Source organism: Poecilia latipinna, unplaced genomic scaffold, assembly GCF_001443285.1.
Source record: "Poecilia latipinna isolate Pla-1442-1.1 unplaced genomic scaffold, P_latipinna-1.0 Scaffold2018, whole genome shotgun sequence".
Classification (NCBI taxonomy): Eukaryota; Metazoa; Chordata; class Actinopteri; order Cyprinodontiformes; family Poeciliidae; genus Poecilia; species Poecilia latipinna.
This window is the reverse complement of record NW_015114634.1, coordinates 92,178-106,098: the sequence shown is the minus strand read 5'-3', so window position 1 is coordinate 106,098 and position 13,921 is coordinate 92,178. Positions and strand designations below refer to the sequence as shown.

General features: G+C 38.9%; 1 protein-coding gene across 2 annotated transcripts; it reads left to right on the top strand.

Moving 5' to 3' along the window:
• Window positions 1-1,479: 1,479 nt before the first annotated feature.
• kras (v-Ki-ras2 Kirsten rat sarcoma viral oncogene homolog) lies at window positions 1,480-13,657 on the top strand. 2 transcript variants are annotated; one of them, XM_015016437.1, is made up of 6 exons: window positions 1,480-1,954; window positions 5,524-5,641; window positions 6,329-6,507; window positions 7,558-7,717; window positions 10,141-10,265; window positions 13,284-13,360. In XM_015016437.1, the coding sequence occupies exons 2-5, from the start codon at window positions 5,531-5,533 to the stop codon at window positions 10,258-10,260; spliced, it is 570 nt and encodes a 189-aa protein (XP_014871923.1). In that variant the 5' UTR covers window positions 1,480-1,954; window positions 5,524-5,530; the 3' UTR covers window positions 10,261-10,265; window positions 13,284-13,360. The 2 variants fall into 2 exon arrangements, with proteins under 2 accessions (XP_014871923.1, XP_014871924.1); XM_015016438.1 differs by lacking the exon at window positions 10,141-10,265 and having other exon boundaries at window positions 1,489-1,954; window positions 13,284-13,657.
• The last annotated feature ends 264 nt before the right edge of the window (window positions 13,658-13,921 follow it).

Below are 13,921 nucleotides of genomic sequence, written 5' to 3'. Positions count from 1 at the left end.
AGACCAATAAATATAAAATCCCAATATGTCATTTAAACATCCAGTGCCTCTTGTCTGCTGTAAGGAAGTCACATAAAGTCTCTATGTAATTGTTTTAAGCTTTGGTATCTACATCTCTTGCTGAGGGCTGCATGGTGGAGCAATTGCACTGTTGCCTTGCAGCAAGAAGGTCCTGTGTTTAAGTCCCAGTCCTGGGTCTTTCTGGGTGAAGTTTGCATATGTTAGGCTAACTGGTCTCTCTAAATTGCCCCCTAGCTGTGGATGTGTTTGTGCTGTGTGTCCAGTTTACCCCACCTCCTGCCAAATGACCACTGGAGATAAGCACCAGTCCCATCATGATCCTGCAAATATAGGCCGGTATAGATGATGGATAGGTCTAGCTTTTACTGACTCAGTCCTCACAGCCCTTTTCGGCTTGTTCAGATTAACACTGAACATCTTCTCTTTGAAACAATGCTAATGCTATGGGGATGTCTTTCCTCAGCAAGTATAGGGAAACTGGTCAGAATGGTGTGAGACTGTGATGGAAGAAATAAACTGCCTCTTAACTGCCTATTTCTGATGGATGGTTCTAATTAATGTATTTAGCATGTTTATATTGGCAGGTTTTGTCTCTGGCCGCTACTGATTTATTGTGAACCGAAATTCTGAGATTGATAAATACCGCCCACTAGTGGTCAGAAACTGTTAGTGTAGCAAATTGGGCACATTGGGAAGCATAGTGTTTAATAATTGGCAAGCATAGTGTTTAATAATTGGCAAGTGTTTAATAATTGGCTTTCAGTCCTCAAGTCTTCTGCACTCTGTTGTTAGGAGGAATCCGAAAATAACATTTTATATGTATTTTATATTTTAATCCGATTTGTATATTCTGTGTGTGTTTGTGTGTGTGTGTTTTTTTTTTTTTTACAATTACGGTACTAAGGCTGTGAATAAAGTTTTGATTGATAGTACTTTTTGCAAGCTATACACGCATATTTTAAGATGAGTCCTTAAGGATGGGAGAAAGAAATGTCATAAAAACAAAATAAATCAACAATTTCAAAAATTATTTAGCGCGATGTCATTCCAGTCCTTTTTTTTTTTTACGTTTACAAACATCACTAAAGCGTGGATTAGTTGTCCGGGCTTTGTCACAAGCCTCGCATTTAGTCATGCATAAGTATTGCGCAGCAGCAGCTCCAGTGAATACGTAGGGAAACTGACAAGGAATTGGCAAATCACTTCCTTGCTTGGGAATGACGTTCCTCCAGCACATTCCAGTTATATTTAGAACCTATATATACTGGAGTCGCCCCCTAGGCTTTGTTGACGCTGCAGCAGCAGCCGGAGCAGCAGCAGTGAGAGTGCTAAAGGGCATGAAACTACAGCAGACTGCTCCATATATTTACATTATTCTATGTGGGTATTAAAATACAAAAGTGAAAACTGCAATTGGTTTTGATTTTATTGTTATAAGGAAAAAACTGGGAACATTAAGCACAATTTGTTTAAATACAAATACAGTAGCACATTTGTTGAGATTTTGACAGCAGTGTACATACAAAGATGACAAAGCACAATATGTGGGTCACATATTGTTACAGAGACGGCTGACCGATTTGCCCCAGACCGGTTAAAAATCTCCCTGCTATGATTTCTGGGTAAAGTGCGCCCTGCTTGGTATCCGCCCATATTCTCGTAACTCGGGCCAGCCTGAGCAGCAGCAGCTAGGCCGAAGGGACTCTGGATCAGATGGAAAGTTCAATCGATTGATTCCCCCACTCTTTCTTTTTTTTAATTGTTTTTGGTCTGCATGGTCCCGCTTGCTTCCGATACGACGTTGAACCGACTGGAATGCGGGGGTTTTGGTGAGAAGCAGAAGTAGGAAATGCGGAGATCGAGTGAAACGGGAGGATTATCTGCTTGACTTCTTTGGTCTCTACTTCAGACGCGGAACTCCACTCGCTAAAAGGTAACAAACGGAGAAGATAGTTTCGTGTAGAGGCATTTTTATTGTTTGTTTTATTATTTTTTTCACAAATACGTGTAGTGTGGTGTACGTGTCATTAAAACAGACAGTTGCGACGTTGTAGTAAAACTATTTTAATTTTTAGCCCAAACTACGCCCAATTGTTAACCTATCGCTTGGCCCTGCATTGCAGACCTAGCTAGCCTCTCAATGGCGGCTTCCTTTCCTTTTTGAATGAATGATATATACTGTGTCCGGCCACATTAAACAGGCAAAAGTCTTTAACGACTTTCTTTCCCGAAACACACCAGGATAATGTACATAAACCGGGGTTAGCTAACTTTCAAGTGTTTAAGCGAGCTCCTGTGCTAGGCTAACTAGTAGGCAGGCAGTCACCGCAGGATTTAAATCAAATTCCCGTCGACTTTTAAACCCTGTAAAAGGTCTCAGTCTACCTGGACCCCACACAGGGCTTTTACTGAAAAATTCTGGCCCCATATTTAACAGCTCGTCTTAAAACAAGATCATGTTTATTCGGATGCTAATCAATAAGCCCTCTGATCAGGTTGTGTGAGTATTTTTCCTGTGTTTTGGGCGAGCAACTACTGCATTATATGTATGGGCTCTGTATGAGAGTCCCACAATGTTATAACTTAAGTAAAATGCTTCTATGCAAAGACTTGAAAAGCTATAACATTGTCCAGTTGGTGAATTTTTCAATCGGCAAAACTATAATTATTCACAATGCTGCTAAGGGAACATGATTGCTGCCATAACATTTATGTATTGTTTGTGATACATAGACTTAAACGACAAATTTGGTATAAATACTGCCAGATTTATCAGTAGTTTGTGTATCTAGCATACACAAACTACTGGTCACTAGGTTCAGGTAGCCAGTTTGCTGTCAGCTGCCTATAACAGACATGTTAATAATTTGCTAGCTGTATTTTTAAAACAGCATAAGCTTAATGAGAATGATGTCTAGAGCTTCTTTTGTTTCCATACCATTACTAACCCTGTTTCTGATGACTCTTTAAATATTTGTCCTTTTTTTTTTTGTTTGTTTTTTTAAAGAGAGCAACAAATGCACTAGCTTTCAGCCAACTGTCTGGCTGTGCGGAACAACAGGTTGGGGAGGGGCAGTGTGATCTCAGTCAGTAGGTCAGTTTAAGTCCAGACTGCAGATATTGGCACATAATTTATTTGGGAGGTCACTGCAGCTGAAATAAAGTGTCTCTTAGTTTTATTCATATTACTTTTTGGTATTTTCTGCCAATGTTATAATAGTCTATGTTTTACTAAACTCAAGTTTTATTTTTTGTTTTATCATTTATCTATTTGTGATGTGATTGTTGTGAAGCACTTTGGTCAGCTGAGGTTGTTGTAAATGTGCTATATAAATAAACTTTAACTTGGTCTTACTTTCATGCACTATTTAGCTAGACACCACTGTGGTTATACTTTGTCATGTTCTCTCACATCTCATTTAAAGGACTTTAAATCGTAGGACTGACATGACAGAATGGGTCTGCAGCTACTTTGTAATGTCACACCCCTAATTGGCGGTCTTCAGAAACTTGCTTTCCATTTTAAATTAACTCCTAATCAATTCTTCTGTTGTTTCAGGCAGACAAATATGTAGCACAGTGGGTAACCATACTGTACTACCATTACTTTCCTTACTGAGTCTGGGTCAGTTTGTTTGCCAAATTTGTGTACCATATAACTATTTCCTCTGATTGTGCTTCTATTGTTTCAGTTTATTTCTTTTTTTTTTATCCTTGTAATGTCAATATTTGTGTTGTGGTGGTTTGATTCCATTTTTTTTCTAATGCTTCCTTGTTAAAATGGTATTGCCTCATGTTTGTTTTATGATAATTGGGAATATTTCTTTGTAATCTCTGCCACTTTAAGGTATGACCCTTAAATGTTTTTCACAATTACAGGTGATAACTTTTTTTTTTTTTTTTTTTTTTTAGCTACAGCAAATGTAAAGCAGAAAATGGTGACAATCAGAGCAGTGCACATGTAGAATATAAGTATTTTAAAAAGCAAACTTTTTTGTATTGCATCATGAGCCCTCGTAGATGTCACTGTTAGTTCACGATGACCTGATCATTACAAGAGTCTGCCAACGGTTCCTTTTTGCACCAAAAAAAGTGAACCAAAAATAAAAAAATATTTAATTTAAATAGGTTGAATGGCCGTCACCCTTTTTGGCCTTTTACATTCATTTGTTGTTGAATTGATGCCTCTGCTATCTGTCTGTTACTCTCCACTTTGATCAGGTGCAAAGATGAAAGGTGATGGTGTCCATGAAGTTATACCAAGCGTGTGTCAGATGTATATCCTTGCAGTGTTTTGTCGCATTGCCAACAGTGCATTCTGAATTGTCCAAGATAAGCTTGTGCCTCATGTCATTAATCATAAGTATAAATGTCAAACATGATGCTGATAGCTTTAGAGAAAAAAATATGCATATCACACATCTACCAAACTGTTTAGTGTTTTTTCTTTAACGTTTGCCTGTTTAATCAGGACTTTAACATTTAGCTGAGTTCAATCCTGACTGCAGGCTGTCGGCTTTCTGCAGTTTACACTGTAACTTCTGTAAAGGCCATCTGCCTCTATTGATGGATGTTGCTCCACAAAGCAGCCAGACAGCAGAGTTTCCCAGTCGCTTGTCAATTTTAGAGCTTCAATGTAATGTCATAGATTTCTGCCTGGGGTTAGTCTCTGCTTTTGGGCCTTTGTGGTCTTAAAAGCCCGACTGAATTAGCTGCTGGATTAGGATTTGAAAGCATGTGCAAGCGATGTATGTTAATTATATTTTTGAACTGAAGTCTTCATATTTTTTTCTCTGGAAGTTTTTGTTTGCTATAATCTGAGTTTTCTTTTAAATCGCTGCTTATTCTCTTAATTTGTTGTGTTTTATTTCTTTTTTTTAGTTATGTACAAATAAAATAAAAATCTACTTTAATCTCAAATGTCCTGATTTTAAACTAGACCCAGTTTACTTCATCTAGCTTCAGTTGAAGATTTTCAGTTTTTTTGTTTAGTGAAATGAAAGAATTGCTTATCAAAACTTTTGGTGTTTTAAAAAAAAATTCTGTGATATTAGATATTAGGTTATTCAGCTGTGAGTTTCTCCTGATGTAAAAAAAATAGTGAAATAGCCTTTTATTGCTCTGTTGAAATGGAAGACCTGCCTCAGCATTTTTTGTTTCATGGTTTGTGAAAAACATTCACATGTCTTCAGTGTTCTTAAAAACACATTAAAATATCTGGAAAATGTAGTTTGTAGAAGTGTATAATTTAAAAATGTTCCTTAGTTTTGTTGTTAAATACTAAAATAAGGATTCAAAACGTAGTGAAGTGGAATCTTAATTTTCCAGTGATTCAGCAATGTTTTTCCCCTTTTTCTCTCCACTCATCATGCCTTCAGTCTCGACCTCACAGGCGTAACACACACTCAGACAAAGACAGCAGATTGCAACGGAATGAGAGTGTGTTCCTGTCTGTCTTTGTGTAAATATGATTAAGTAAATGCATTTTGTTTTTCTTCCCAGGTAAATCATGACAGAATATAAGCTGGTTGTGGTGGGAGCTGGTGGCGTGGGCAAGAGCGCGCTTACGATCCAGCTCATCCAGAATCATTTTGTGGATGAATATGACCCGACGATTGAGGTAAAGTACAAAAACCAAAGTTGTATTTAAATTTTTTTTTGTTTGTTTTTTTGCAAAAGCACATTTAGTCAAGTTCCTAACTATCCAAGTGGCTTTGCATACATGTCGGGAATAGACGGGTGCAAAACAAGGAGAAACCCAAAGAAAACCAGGAGTCCGCAACTGGCTCAACAGGTTTTCAGCTCTGAAAGGTCACTAAACAGGTTTATAATGACTTTCCATGTCTGGCTGCCTGCCCAGTTTTTCCGAGTGCCAGCCTTTCTTGTGCGAACTCTCCTGTCATGCTTTCAGTTAATTATTGATGTGTCCTGGCAGGTTGGAGCGCGCCTATAGATTACTTAGATACAAGATAGCATCTGAGGGTATTGCTTGTCACGGGAGCAAGTTGGTAATTATTTCTGGTGCTACCGTCTGAATGTGGCCATCGGTGCGATGAACAACGGGAGTACTGTGACGCTGCCTGGGACGTAGTTGTAATTTGAGCTCTTCCAGAAAATACGGTGCAGTAATGCAGCAAGAGATGGGCCTTCGCAAAAGAAGAAATGGATTAGAAACTGTCACCAGTCATTAATGTAGTTTTCCAAGCACAATCTTAGTTTTTTATTGTAAAGTCACACCTGCCTAATGCTGCTGTCTCACCGGAGTTCTGATCCGTTTCTGGGTTTTTTGTACTTGTTCGACTTTCAGGACTCCTACAGAAAGCAGGTTGTTATCGATGGAGAGACGTGTCTGCTGGACATCCTGGACACTGCAGGTCAGGAGGAGTACAGCGCCATGAGGGATCAGTACATGAGGACAGGGGAGGGATTCCTCTGTGTCTTTGCCATCAACAACACCAAGTCCTTCGAAGATATTCACCACTATAGGTGAGTTGGGAGACCAGATGGGCTGCGGACTCTGGACGTGGTGTGGAATCACTGCTGGGTGATGAAACTCAGCCAGAGTATTAGAAATTCAAGCAAATCTTTATGTCCTGTGGAAGCTTTTGGATAAAATTATGATGAAAGTTGTGGAAAAGACAAAGAATCAACAATCTGCTGTCAGGAATGCCTGAGAGAGTCCGTCCTCTTTTAACAGACTCCATCAGTTCTTTGTCTCTGTTGAAAATTGTAAATTAATAATTTCCCCAGTCAAAGAGAAGATGCTGTTGATGTAGTAAATATTATATTGCACCATGGCTTATTAATTCTTGTAATGCTTTATAAATTCATCCACGTAGCTGACACTCCATGTGACCGATCAGAATGATTTGCAAGTTTTTGAGTCTAAAAACACAGTAAAATATTCTGTAACATATGTTAACTATGAACACTTTTAACTGACACTTTTAAGGCCAGAACGTGGTCAGCCTGCCACATGTAGTCTCACTGCAGTAAATGGACAGCCTGGCAAAAGTGACGGTGTCCAACATGAAAGTCACAGAGTTGGAAGCAACATAATGAAAGGGAGGTGTGCTTGGAAGGCGTGGATTTATTTCAACTGATGTCATCGTCCAATAAACACAGTCACCTGATTCATCTAATGAAACGGTTTCATTTTGAGCACAAGCTTACTTTAATTTGAAAAAGCAGAGGTGCAAAATGTATAAAATTGCAATTACCACTGTAGTATCAATGAGTGCAATATTGCAATTTGGTGGATGCAATTTTTTTTTTTTTTTTACGATACTCGCAGTTGAGGTGTCTTGTGTTTAAACTCTGCTTAAGAAAGATGCTAAAATTAGTGGTGGTGATGCTAAAATCACCACCACTAATTTTAGCATCTTTCTTGGTGGTGGTGATGCTATTAGTGGCGGTGACGCATTTTCTTCTCGCTAAAGAAGAAAATGTGTCACATTTTGACACATTTTCTGCTTTTGCCAGTGTATTATTTAATAAGCCCTAAAACTTAAAATTGTTTGCTGTGTGTTTGTCCAGAGAACAGATCAAGCGGGTGAAGGACTCTGAGGACGTCCCCATGGTGCTGGTGGGCAACAAGTGTGACCTCCCTTCCCGAACGGTGGATACGAAGCAGGCTCAGGATTTAGCACGCAGCTACGGCATTCCCTTTATCGAGACCTCAGCCAAAACACGGCAGGTAAGTGTCCCTCCCAGGGCTTCTGTAGGATTGACTTTGATGTAAAATTTAATAAATGATCAGAATCTTATCAGATGTCCTTTTAAAATGTTTGATAACTTTGGAGGGAAATGCGACTGTGGTGGTGTGGATCTGTGTCACTTCCTCTGTCTCTAATGGTCTTTTTGTAATAATGTTGCTGGGAAATTTACCAGTTAATGTTTCGAGCCTCATTAAATCCTTTTTGGTTAATTGAATTTTTTTTTTTTTTTTTATTTATGGGTAATAATGTGATTATTGCATGCCACTTTGTCATGGATATGCTAATTATATTGTCGTTAGGACCACCTGCAAAGGGCCCCCAGTAATAATTAATCAGCAAATCAGTTAATTTGTGTCAAGGTGTCTGCATGAAAGGACAAACTGTCAGTAATTACGTGGCGGGTTAATGATTCTGCTTACTGGTCACTGTGACTGGGTGTTGGAAGATTTGCTGTCCAGGCGGTGTGTGCTGTGAGCATGGCCTTAGGAAACTGACTGGCTGACGGAGTGATCTATAAACACATTTTTCTTGGTCTCTGATCCGACCTGAATCACGGTTCCTTCTGGTGGGGGGAAATTAATGTCGCAGTGAATAATTCCTTGCAGCTTTGGTCACCTATCTCTGCCTATATGTGTCGGTAATTTCTGTCCACATGGTGTTGTTTCTGTCTGACCAGCTACTGTCCCTTTCTCAAGGAATTTGTGAGGTTTCAGATGATGTCATTTGATTTTTCTGGATAAAATGTCATGCTTTGCACAAAAGGGAATAAGCTGCTAATGCATTCACACATTTTATGAGACTAAAAGAGATTCCAGTGCCAAACTAGGACTATTGCTACAGACGGCCCTTGATCGGTTTCGTGAAAAACTTCCAAAAAGCATTTTTCAATTCCTTAACCAGCAATTAGAACCTCTCTCCCTTTAAATGCTCCATCCTCCTCCTGCAGTCTTGGTTTCTGTAAAAGAGGGACAATATTTAAGGCATTTCTGCAGGGTCTTAAAACATCCAAAGTTTAATCACCTCAATTTTAGGCTTTATCCATTTTTGATGAGAATTTCAAATGTCATTTCATTGAGAGAAAATTATTCAAAAATGTCTTCAGGAAGAAATTTGCCAGGCATTTTTGCCTCTCTGTAAATAAGTGAAATAATTCTGCTCCTAAAGAGAATTAGTGATAGTTTAAGGTCATTAAATTCAAAATAAAAACAAGCCTTTTCATCATTATTAGATTACAAAGTTTTAGGTTGTGTAAGTAAGTTATTGGGTGACAAACATATTTATGTATTAACTTTAATAACAATCAGAAATGTTTTTAAATCATTCTGATCCTCCAAACAGATGTCTAACATCTCTAAAGCCTACTTTTGCAAATCTCAGTGTTTGATGGCTCTTTACAATGCGGCTGGAAGCCGCTCTCTAATTGTTGCGTAGTTGTTTCTTTTCCTGTGGAATTTCTCTGAAAAGCAAACGTACTGGTTTTGCACTGGAATCATTATTTCTGCTACTACAGGCTTGGAAAGTGGAAAAACTGCATAAAAATATAATGCACATTTAAGTTGTCCGGAGTAGACTGTGATCTGTAGACCACCTATCAGGACTATAAAGAAGGGATGCACTGATTGCTCAGATGAAAAGGCTAGTTTCAGCTTGACTGGTGAGTGGTAAGATGCTTTTTTTTTTTTTTCTTTAATTTTTGACTCCAGTTATGCATATATTTTTTTTGTCTATTCCTAAAATCATGGCCTTTTTTTGTTTACTTAGGTAAGCTGTAAATTAAAGTTTTTTTGTTTTTCAACTGGACTGTGAAAAAAAAACCTTCCATTTGCAACATCTTAAAAATAGATGGATGGATCACCAGGGTTGAAAAGAGGCTGAATCTGAAGGAAGGAATCTGTTCTCTGTTTAGCCCTGCTGCTCTCTTTATAAACAATTACTAGCTATGATCTAACAGAAAACTGTAAATGAATATTCAAAAGTTGAAACGGTAATCTACAATGTCTTTTATTTCTTCAAAGTGTATATTTCAGTTTAAAGTTATTTGAAATGTTTAAGTTATGTAATGTTTTTTTGCATTACATAACAACAATCAGTGAATCTCTTCTTTTAAGAAGCCAGAATCATAAAGCGGAATCAGTGTTTGTTTGAGTCTAATCAGAATAAAAATGTTTTGAATAAAAATATAATTTTGCTTGAAATAATCACTGCTGTCCGAGCCTGCAGAGAGCAAATTAATCATAATCAAAGAGTGATCGGCAAAACAAACGATTCCACACGCCCGACACGAAGCAGGCCAAAATGTTTGTTTCACTCCTTTGTGTCTGTAGTCTGTAACACGTGCATCCATACAGTATTGTTGCCCTGCCTTCCTCTGCATTGAGGAAAGTTGTGTCTTGTACTGCAGAGAGTGGAAGATGCCTTTTACACTCTGGTACGGGAGATCAGGCAGTACCGCTTCAATAAGATCAGCAAGGAAGAAAAGACTCCGAAGTGTGTCAAGCTTAAAAAGTGTGTTGTGATGTGAGAGGGGTAAGTGTACGCAGCCGCGCACGAACCAGCTTTGTCTGTGTTAGTGGGGGGACCCACGGAGGAGTCGGTGGACGGTGACGCTTCATGTGTTCTCAAAGCTTGAGCTGCTGGTTTCTGTAAGGGTTGTGGTGACGCTCTAACAGGAGGCTGAAGCGGCTGATTTCCTCTTACTTTAGTGTCTGTTTGCATTGTAGGTGATTATTATCCAAGGACATTTTCACACCGAGTTCATTTATTAAGTCTGTGCAGCTTTGAATCCACTCCAGCTGGGGTGCTTTTCAAACTAGGGACACACCAGTATGAAAATTTGGTCTGGTGTGGCCGCGATCAATGTCTCTTTCTCTCTCTGTGGAAAAAGTGTAGTTGTTTTTCCTACCCTTTCAACATCATGAAGCAATCACACAGCTGAGATTAATTCAGAGAGACGTCCTACATTCCTGCATCACCTCCACATGGCCAGCTCACGTCCCTCTTGGAACACCAATGGGTAATGTACTGGCCATAAATATTGCTGTTTAAAAGTGACAAACATCGTCCGATACCGATATCAAAGCAGATACATCATGCATCCCAAATTAAACTAGTCTACCAGTTTATTCTTGCATCTTCCCTTCCTCATGAAGCTTCACTTGTAAAATTCTGTTCCATAATCAAGTCAAATTGACGACAGTTTGTGTGAAAAAGCCTTCAGTAAATGGTCAGGGTGAACATCCAGTGTGAAAGTGTCCAAATAGGGATGAGCAAAGTGGTTTGGGCTGGTTGGTAACGACGTTATTGTCAATGTGGGTCTAAATCATGCTGAAATGCTTGATGTGACGCAATAAACTGTCAGATCTGTTATCACCAAAGAATGTGTTTCTCACAGATAAGAGCCCCCCTTTTTTATTTTAATAGGTTTGTAATTGTCCTGGTGTTTTTTTTTTTTTAAGCTCTTCACTCTTTTTGTTTTTGTTTTCTTTTGCTGGTGATGGTCACATTTAGTGCACCATCTGTTCTGTACTTGCGATACTATGGCATCAGCAGACACTAGCTGCATTAACAAAAGCCCATTTTTACCTCTATAATTGAGAAGGAAAGCTGAGAATTGAACTCCTTGGGTTAAACCTACTCGCCCCCATTAAGTTCAGACATGAGGGGCTTAAAGTTGATGAGCTGTTTCAACTGTTACCAAATTAAACACCAACTGGTCTGATGGAAGCTAGAAAGATTATTTGTAATATAGAAAGAAAAACGTCTTCCATCGAATTATTAAGCTAATCACTTGTGGCCTGACGGAGGAAAATTAGCTTGTGTGACTGCAGCTACTGTTTGTGCTGCTGACGGTGCCACCAGAGATGGTTGTATTTCAGCCCCTTTTTTTGTTGTTGCAACATTTGCATTGCCTAGCAGATGTATTCATATCCTCTTAAATCTTTTCACATGTTGGCCAGATTACAACAACAATAACAACCTCAAATGTATTTTAAGTTATTGACCAAAACAAATCCACATATTTGTTAAACCTGGTTACCCAGCCCAGCTGATGGGTCACGGAGTCCACACTTCATCCGAAGCTGAACATTCAACACGCAGTCACATGTTTTTGGGATGTTCATATTCACACACACACATACACACACACACACACAGTGCAGACCATTTGGGGGACACCCTTCAGTACACATCGCACCCCTAATCCCCACAAAATGTCAACGCTGCTGTCCGAGTTAACTTCTGCAACATACTTCTGACCAATCGCACACTTCACACAGAGCTCTGTCGAAATGGTTTGAACCAGGTTTTTGTTGAGAAGGGGAGGCGAATGACTCTCTAATAAACTTTTGTCACACGACTACGTCAATGAGAGCCAATTTTAACAGTTCTGATGAAGTATGAGAGCCCATGGTAACTCTGGAGGAGCTGCAAAGATCCTTATTTCAGGTGGGAGGATCTGCTGACATGACGACTATCGTTTGTCCACTTTACAAATCATTTAGTCACTGAACAGTGGCAAGAAGAAAGCCAAGACTTTTGTTTGCAGTTTCCCACACTCCATGTAATGGGGGTACAGGAAACCTGTGGAACAAATACTAACTTCTAATAATAACTGGAAGAAAGTCGTGGAGAAGTTAAGAGTTGGGTTACAAAGCAATATCCAAAGCTTTAAACATCTCTCAGAACAATGTTTAATCCATGAGAAAACGGAGAAGTAGTTATGAGGTCTTTTGTAACTCTGGGAGAGAATCCGTCTGCACTCTACAAACTGGACTTTATGGAAGGGTGGCAATAAGGCCAGAAGGGGCTATGATCAGATTAGACCATAAAGAAACTTTTTAGTCTGGACGCAAAAATACTGTGTGGTGGAAAACTGACACTCCAGTACATCCTGAACACATCACTTTAAAATGAAACGTGTTGGTGGCAGCATCATGCTGTGGGGTCACTCTTCTTTAGCATGAACAGGGAAGCGGATTGGAGCTAAATCTAGGAAAATGGTGAACAAAAACCTGCGAGAGGTTGCAAAGGGCAGAGGTTCACCTTCCAGCAGGATGACGCTTGAAGGATGATGTTCGACTTTAGATCATGGCATATTTTTCTGCCAGAATGGCCCAATCAAAGTCCAGCCATGAATCCAATTGAGAATCTGTGACAAGATGCTGTAGATGTTCTTGGTGTCCTCAGTCTACTTGACTGAGCTTGACCTATTTTACAAATAAGACGGGAGACTAGATAAGCAAAGCTGCTAGATAAATGATCTAAACAACCCGGAGCTTCAACAGCAGCCAAAGCTCAATCTGCAAGAAACTTTCAACAAGTTATTTGTTGAAAAAAAAATAAAATAAATGTAAACATCATTTGTCATTTACTTTCCACTCGACATATTTGTTCCGTCTTCTGGTGTTTCAATAAACCTAAGTTTGTGGTTGTTGTGCAAACATGTGAAAAAGCTTAAGGGATGTACACACATTTGCAAGGTTCAGTATCTCACTCTTCATTTTTTCTAAGTGTGATCAATTGTTTTGTTGTTTTTCCTTCCAGGGCGTCGATGATGCCTTTTACACATTAGTCCGAGAAATCCGAAAGCATAAGGAGAAGATGAGCAAGGAGGGCAAAAAGAAGAAAAAGAAGTCCAAGACAAAGTGTATACTCATGTGAATAACCACCATCCCTTTATCAAGACAGACTAATACAAAAACAAACACAAAAAAAAACAACAAAACAACAACGTTGAACAGCTCAAAGTAATAACATTTTGTACATTACACTAAATTATTAGCCTTTTTTTGTTCGAACCTTCCTTAATAAATACTAACCCCTACTCGATTCTTCCATTCGGACATCAATAAGCTTCATTTCCAGTGTAGTGCCAGATGCTGACCTGTAAGAACCAGATGAGCCAGATTTATCTTTTTTTTTTTTTTTTTTTTTAAAATATAGCATTTATGTTGGATTTTTCACATTGTTACCCAAACACGAGAAAACTGTATTACCAATTATATTTGACAAATTATCTATTATGACTCGGTTATTTTTTTTACTGAAATGCCACCACCTTTGGTTATATGGGATGCCAAAGAATGAGAATTCATCCCGTTTTGTGTAGATAAACTGGATCGGAGGAAAGACCAGTACTGAGCCCAGTAAGGTCCAAATGTCCCAGCCACTGTGGAAATTCC